Genomic DNA, 8,477 nt, shown 5'->3' with positions numbered 1-8,477 from the left:
TCCTCGACCCACACTATATGGGGAAGCTGCTCGCTCTTGCTGTATTTGGTTCTACAACACAGATCATTTCAGCTTTAAATATTTCTCAAAATGTTATTAAAAAAAACGGATATACAGAGCCATATATTCCTAAAAGATCTCTAACTGTTCAGGTCAACAGACAGTTACAGTCCTCCAGATGTTGTAGCTAACACATTATTGTCCTCTCTGTGGTTATTGAAATACAGTACATTACAGTACATTGGTTTACAGTGTAAATCCATGCTGCCATATGACAAATGCCAAGCTTTGGATATTCTTTGTGACATTTTGTCATTGTGAAGTTTGACCTTTGATATTTCAGATTATGTTGGTAGAGGTCTGGGTGTTTCTCAGTGCAGCTTTTTACCTGGATCCAAAGGTTCAAATGTTGAACTGGACCCACTCATTTGAGTCTTTTGTAGCAAAGGATCATGAAACAAATCAGTAAATAATTAACATGGAAGTTCAACAGTGTTATGATGAAATACCATTAAAGCAAAAAGGAACTTTTTATGCAATAGCGGAAAACACATTATGTAACTGTCATGTTGTATAAAAGCTGGGACTCTTAGGATCAGTCATAGTCTGTGCCTGAGAGATCCACCTTGGGCAAAGCAAAACTTTTCTCCTTTTCACAGTGTCCCTCTGCAGCTAACCAGCATCATGAATCTGTGGCTCTGTTGTCATCTCCTGTTCGCAGCGCTGTTTCATAGCAGCTCAGCTCTGACGCCTGAAGAATGCCAACCGCTGGTCACGCCTTTGTCTCTGGCCGACCCCTCCGTGGTAAAGCTCCTCTCCTGCCTTACTGGTCTATGAAATTAATGCTCTCATGTGTTTAACATCCATCTTGGGCTACATTCATAAGAAGCCAGTGTAATCTTTAAGTGCAGTTTTCATGCATCTTCATTACGTGATGTCTCTGCAGCAAACGACCTGCCAAAGAGTTTCTATGGTGGCTTTCTTCTATTTTGTTTGAAAAAGCAAATGACAACACCTTAAAAGTTAAAAAGGTTTTAATATTTAAGTTTAAAAATTACAAATAATTTGAATATAGATTTAAAAAAACGCACATGCCTTAATTTAGTTATCTTCTTTAAAAACATAAGACATCAAATGCAACATTTTCTCTCTAAAAAATTATGTGTATTTTTCTGAGACCCTCCTCTCCAAAATGTGCCTATGAGTCGTTTGTTCATGCAAGCACTACGACCCATAGCAATTACATTAATAGAATATGCAACCTCTGTTGGGTGTGCGGGCAAATGTGAAGGGTAAAAATGGCATCTATGACGGTGATGTCACGTTGTAAAAAGAGTGTATTGTATTTGTTTTCTTACCCTAACCAAGTGACAATGCCATCATGAGTCATATTATGAAAATCTACAAAATTGCAAATTATATGACTCTTCATATTTCACATATCCTGATTCCCACAGTTTTTGTTCAAAGCAGGTGGGTGCTTAAAGTCACTGACGAGCACAAGCTGTCAGTTTAATCATTGTGGTCAAAGTATTTCTTTTCCTGTTACATGTTAAGTTCAAGAATACAAACAAATGTAGCTTAATTAAGCATTTTGAAAAAAATATTTTGTGACACTTTTTTGTGTTGTTGTTTAATTTAGCTAGCTTGGTACATAGAGGCTCCAGGTGAGTACAACCATATGAAAGAATATGATGAGAAAGATCAATAATTCAACAAAGGAATTGCATGATTAAGCTTCAGATCAGACTTTCAACATTGAGCTTTATACAAATTTTGGTTGGTGGCACAAAAATAAAGAGGTTCAATATTCAGATGTGCTAACTGGAAGGTATCTGTGTCCTGTTTGTGTGCAGATGGAGGGCAAATTTTATTTCCATGCTGGCTATACTGATCACGAAGTTCATAAAGCCATCCTGAAGATAACTGACAGCTCCTGGACAAAATTCACAGCATCGCCGTCCAGCAAAACTGAAATTCTTATGTCCCAGGAGAACAAGATGTGAGTTAACAAAACAAAACACAATTTAGCTTTATTATCTTTGCTTATAAATGTAAGCTCAATGAACTGAAGCAGCGTTGTAAAGAAATATGGACTAAAATTCCTCCACAACAAAGCGACGTGATAGAGAAAATGACTACTTCAGGTTATTGCTGTTTAAGAGTGGTTCTACAGGTTGATGATCATAGGGCTGCGTTTAGTTTTTCATGCACTGCTTCTGCATTTTAGCTTAATATTTGTCAAAAAAAGAATAGATGAGGACAGTACAGACTATGTCAATGTTGAAATTCATCTAAGGTAGTGTTTGTTTCATTTTAATACCTGATATGGACCAGATTATTTTCAAGATTATTTCCTTAGAGCAGTTACTTCCAGGTCAACCATCATTGACTCAACGCGCACTTACTGGCTTTTTACAGATCCACCACTTCATCAGTGGTTTCAGTCATATTAATTGTTTTAATTCTACTTTTGAAAAGGGGCCAACTCAAGTCCACTCACACAGCATTTTTTAAAGTATTTATCGTAAATTCTCGATCAGCTGAATCAAACTTCTTAAACCAATGTGAATGTTTCTTAAAAGATTTCTTTGAGGTTAACGAATCACCCCCTCCTCTGACAATTTTCCCAGAAATGGAACTTGCTTTGGTTCGACATCAAACATGACCACCGAAGGCAACACTGTTTCAGTGACATGTAAGTCTCCTGAGCAGATCTGACACAAAGCTTCAGTCAACAATCAAGCCGGAAAGATCATGTGACTGATATTTGTGACCTTTTATTTTTGTACAAATTTCGGCTGGAATAATTATGAATAAGTTGTCTCAAAATGTCAATGATAATACAGCACATTATAAGGTATTTCTTTAGCAGTTTCTGTATTTTCTTATTGATTTGACATCTTGTGCATGTCAGTTTGTGTGTCTTTTGTCAGTTTAAGTTTCTTTTAAGTAATTTTACATCTCGTTTGGAAAGACATCTCTTTGTGGATGTTTTATTTTTTAATCATTTGGTCTCTTTAAGTCATTTCACATCTGCATTTGCTTTGCCTTTCATTTTCATAATTGAACATCTGCAGTTGTTTTGTTATTTCTGTGTTGGCCCTGTGACGAACTCGCAATCTTTCCTTACACTGCAGGTCTTCAGTATATCTCCTTTTGTTGGGCATCTGTTTCAAATGGGGAATGTTGTTTTCATTTATCTTTTTCCAAACTGTCTGTGTCTCTTCCCAGTTGCCAACACAACCTCGACAAGCCAAGTGCTGCCAAGCTGTGACACCTGTTTGGTTTTTTTTATCAATTGTACAATTAGAAACACCAAAAAGCTATTTGAGGCCATGAAAATAAGCAACCCAACTGGGACTGACGAGTTTGAAGCTCGGTCCGTTTATCTTTATGGTAGGAAGAAACTTACTAAGTCAGAAATCAGGTAGAAAACAACACTTGATTTTACTACCAAATCCATTTATTTTTACATTTTTGTTTCCAGGCACAGAGGTGACCCTGAAGGACTCTGACCTGGAACATTTCAAGAAGCAAGCAAGCTGCTTCGGCTTCTCTGGAGAACTTGATTACCACTTCGATCCTGAGAAAAGTACTTTACTTTTAAACTTCCCTTTTTAAAATTGCTATCATTGAAATCAAGATTAACTTATGATCTGTGATTTAAGACCAAGCTGAATTTAATATCTCAGCAGGTGTATGTGAAGAAGGTGAAGGCATCAGAATACCATAGAGGAATTTTGGGGGAAATGAGGAGGATACTTTCCGCCTGATTAGCGCAATGACCAAATTCATCCCTCTTGACAACCTGCCCTCCCATTTTGATATAAGAAAACCCTTCAACACCAAGATCTTTGGACTGTTGGGCCCCTCATCTGTGATCAACCCAAAGAAGGAATAAACTTGCTTTTTTTAAATCACAATTTAACATTTTCGTCTCTGCAAATAAAAGACACAACAGACTAAAACGTGGCTCCATGTGTGAGTCAGTGGAGATAACATTAAATGTTCACAGACAAACGAAAGAGTAATACACTTTTGAAAGCAGTAGTGCAAGCCATGAATGATTCTACCACGCCATAATTTACTTTTGTCAAACTGCCTGATTCATGTTTTTTCTTTCACTGAAATAAAGAAATTCCCATCATGATGTGACGCAGGAAAAACAGCAAGCGGTTTATAAAAATGTGATGTGTTTACAAAAATGTGTTCTGAGGCAGAATTCTGATATCATTTTTGGGCAGGAGGGCAGACATGATGGCGATGTGTTTACCACAAAGCTCTAAGGATCGTGCTTGCATTGAGATCTTCCTTTACATGTGGGGGGCTCTGCACCTTTAGGATTGTGTTTTTAGGCACACACTGCAGGACTAACTGGTAAAATCATGATTCAGTCAACTTCTACCAAACTTTAACAAACATCAAATATATCTGCTCGCTGCAAAGAAGGAGAAACGTCTTTATCATTAATTCAGAGCCTGACAAAACACACAGACTCCATAACATGAACACATGGCTGAGTGTTTTTGGTTTCGTTTAACTATGGGGCTAAAAAAGGGGTCGGGTTGTGCAGGGGATCGGATATCAGCATGAATATTTGTCCTGCTTTTGTACTCTGCCATGATAACCACGTCATGTTTTGAAGTACACAGCAAAAAAAAAAAAAAAAAGTCGTACTAATAAGATCGGAGTCCCCTTTACTCTTTAGCTGGTTGGTAACCTGTGCAGATTGTACATGAAACATCAATCTACTATAGCGAACAAGGAAATGTTGAAGAAAGGGTAACGACTCTGTATTTATAAAACTTTGTGACATTTATGTGGAAAAATACACCACACCTCTCTGGTAATATGCTGCCCCCCCAGTGGTTCCTTACAAAGTGTCCGTGTAGTAACCAACGATCTGTTGGATGGTCGTTATAGACAGTATAAAAATGTCCCAAAAACCGTATCTTAAGTTAATTCTTTATATATTCTTCTGCATATGTCTGTCCCCTGCCGTCCTGCAGCAGAAAAGCAATCTCATCTCAGTGGATGACAGTGACAGTATAAAGATGCTGCCGAACACTTGGAGAGTCAGCTCTGATGTTATGTCACACATGTGTATAAATACATATACATACATATGTATATATACAGTATTAGATACTATTTTTGCTGCTTATCCAGGACTCTGTCACAGGCGCAACAGTCTGAGCAGGGAACCCCAGGCCTCCATCACCTTCTCCAGCTACAATTTGCCTACCAGCCCCACTTGGGAGTTGATGATGCTGTCATCTTCCTGCTGCAACGAGCCCACATGCACCTGGATGGTGAAGGAGACACTGTGAGAATCACATTCTTTGATTTCTCGAGTGTCTTCAATACCATCCAGCCCCTGCTACTGGGTGAGAAGCTGCGGAGGATGGGTGTCCACAACTCAGTGATCTCTCGGGTCACTGACTACGTGACAGACAGGCCACAGTCTGTCCTTCTGGGCAGTGTCCTGTCTGATGTGGTGGTCAGTGACATAGGAGCTCCACAGGGGACCGTGCTTTCTCCTTTTCTCTTTACCTTATACACCGCTGATCTCCAGTACAACTCTGAGTCATGTCACCTACAGAAGTTTTCTGATGACTCAGCTGTTGTCGGGTGTGTAAGAGATGGAGAGGAGGGGAGTACAGGACACTGGTGGACAACTTTGTGGAGTGGTCTGAACAGAATCACCTGAGGCTGAACGTCAGAAAGACCAGAGAGATGGTGATTGACTTCAGGAGGAAGAAGAAGACCCCTTCACAGCCACTGAAGATCAAGGGGGAGGTGGTGGAGGAGGTGGAGGACTACAAATACCTGGGAGTGGTGATCGGCAACAGACTGGACTGGGCATCCAACACTGACGCTGTGTGCAAGAAGGGGATGAGCAGACTTTATTTCCTAAGGAAGCTGAGATCCTTCAATTGTGCAGCAGGATGTTGGAGACCTTCTACCACAGTGTTGTTGCCGGTGCCATTTTCTTTGCTGCTGTGTGTTGGGGAAGCAGCATCAGAGCCAGCGACTCTAACAGACTGGACAAAATCATCAGGAAAGCCGGCTCTGTACTTGGACAGAAGCTTGAGTCCCTGGAAACCGTGGTGGAGAGGAGGACACTGAAGAAGCTGTCATGGACAACAAACAGCACCCTCTCCACCACACAGTGGACAGACAGCGGAGCACCTTCTCACACAGACTGCTTCAGCTCCGCTGTCGAAGGGACAGATACAGGAAATCTTTCCTGCCGTCCCTCTGTACAATAATTGTTAATCATTGTTCTGTAGTACTCTCAACACTGACGGCATAATTCACTTTCTTATATGTGTTCTGTTATCTGTTATGTTGTTGGTTCATCGTCTTTAATGTTATGATGCATTTAATAGTTGCGGTCTCTTTAAGAGATCCGGTGACGTTTCATGATAACAGCTGTTCTGTTGATGCACGAGCTGTCAGTTGGAACTGTCAGTTTTTGTCAGTTGGAACTGAGAGTTTTTGTCAGTTAATAAACGCGACTCACAGAGTCTTAATGTGAGAAGTTTTCAGCTCATCTTTTCGCCTAAAGGCAACTTCCACACTGGTGACCCCGACGTTTGTTTACTGGACGTATCCAGATCGCCATGACCGCAAACGCTGTGTCTCTCAAGCTCCCCGAATTCTGGGAATCGTCTTCTTCTGCCTGGTTCGCTCAGACTGAGGCACAGTTTGCCTTGCGTCAGATAACGGCCGACGAAACGAAATACTACTATGTGGTATCTGCTCTCGGAAGTTCTACGGCATCAAGAGTAGTGAGCCTTCTTAAATGTCCTCCTCTGACGAGAAAGTATGAAACTCTGAAAGAATACTTCCTGAAAACATTCGAACTATCTGACACAGAGAGGGCTAGCAGGCTTTTCTCTCTTCAAGGGCTCGGTGACAGCAAGCCCTCAGAGCTAATGGACCGAATGCTCGATCTGCAAGGTGACAACAAGCCAGATTTCCTTTTCCTCCAACTTTTCCTGCGCCAACTGCCTGCTCATGTGAGAGCTGCTTTGGCCAACACTGCCAGCACTGACTGTAGAGAACTGGCTGCTGAGGCTGACAAGTGTTTCCTGGCTAGTCAACAGCCCTGCGCAGCTGCCCTTCTTCCTGCTGGTGCTGTTGCTGTCTCAGAAATATCCGATGATCACATGCTCATCGCAGCAGCAGCCCCGCGTCGGCAGCAGTCTTCAGGTGTGTGCTACTACCATGCCAGGTTTGGCCCCAAGGCCAAACGATGCCGCTCTCTATGCAGCTTCAGTGGAGCGGGAAACGCCAAGGCCGGCGCTCACTAGTGGCCGTGAGCGTCGGCCATGCCGGCGGGCTGCTCTTCATCCACGACTCCATCTCCGGCCGGCGATTCCTCAGCAACACAGGGGCACAGCGGAGTCTACTTCCTGCTTCACAAGTGGACGTGGTGGCTGACACCCACGGCCCCCCCATGGAAGCCGCCAATGGAAGTCCTATCCGTACATACGGCACAAGGCATGTTGAACTGTGTTTTGACGGCCAATGCTTCGGCTGGGACTTTGTGACTGCCAAAGTCACTGTTCCCCTCTTAGGATCAGATTTTTTGTGTGCATTTGGACTGTTAGTGGACATTAAAAATCAGCGCTTGATCGACGCCGTCACTTTCTGTTCTTATGCTTGCGCGCTCAGCGACTCTGGCGCAGAACACCTCTCCAGCCTGCTCTCTGTCACGGACAGTTTCCAACGGCTGCTCGCCGAGTTTCCAGCACTCACCCAGCCCACTTTCTCCTCTTCTACAGCCAAGCACGGTGTAGAGCACCACATCGACACCACTGGCCCACCTGTGTACGCCCGCGCTCGACGCCTCGAGCCGAACAAGCTTGCCGTAGCCAAGACAGAGTTCGAGTCCATGGAGCGCCTGGGGATTGTTCGACGCTCCAACAGTCCTTGGGCCTCTCCCCTACACCTCGTCCCCAAACCAGGGGGGGGCTGGCGTCTTTGCGGGGACTACCGACGGCTCAACGACGCAACAACGCCTGACCGCTACCCAGTGCCGCACATCCAGGATTTTTCAGCGCACCTGGCTGGTAAGGTCATGTTTTCAAAGGTGGACCTGATCAGAGGATACCATCCAGTGCCCGTACACCCTCGCGACATTCCAAAAACAGCTGTAATCACACCGTTTGGTTTGTTTGAGTTCCTGCACACACCATTTGGGCTCAAAAATGCTGCTCAAACATTCCAGCGGCTCATGGACTCTGTGTTACGGGATCTGCCTTTTCTGTTTGTGTACCTTGACGACATCCTCGTGGCCAGTTCATCACCTCCAGAGCACCTTTCGCACCTTCGCACTCTGTTCGAGCGACTTACCGAGCACGGGCTCATCATCAATCCAGCCAAGTGCGAGTTCGGTCGGTCCACCATAGACTTTCTGGGGCACAGAGTCACGAAGGACGGGGTTGTTCCCCTTCCGTCAAAAG

The 8,477-nt window shown here is 43.3% G+C and overlaps 1 protein-coding gene across 1 annotated transcript; it reads left to right on the top strand.

Moving 5' to 3' along the window:
* The first annotated feature begins 684 nt into the window (after positions 1-684).
* On the top strand, positions 685-3,759 carry LOC142368244 (uncharacterized). Its single transcript, XM_075450375.1, has 6 exons — positions 685-804; positions 1,857-2,002; positions 2,634-2,698; positions 3,235-3,399; positions 3,491-3,595; positions 3,696-3,759. The coding sequence occupies exons 1-6, from the start codon at positions 685-687 to the stop codon at positions 3,734-3,736; spliced, it is 642 nt and encodes a 213-aa protein (XP_075306490.1). The 3' UTR covers positions 3,737-3,759.
* Positions 3,760-8,477: the final 4,718 nt, after the last annotated feature.

Source organism: Odontesthes bonariensis, chromosome 18, assembly GCF_027942865.1.
Source record: "Odontesthes bonariensis isolate fOdoBon6 chromosome 18, fOdoBon6.hap1, whole genome shotgun sequence".
Taxonomy (NCBI): domain Eukaryota; kingdom Metazoa; phylum Chordata; class Actinopteri; order Atheriniformes; family Atherinopsidae; genus Odontesthes; species Odontesthes bonariensis.
Note: the sequence above shows the minus strand (reverse complement) of the source record. Positions and strands in the feature narration are given on the sequence as shown.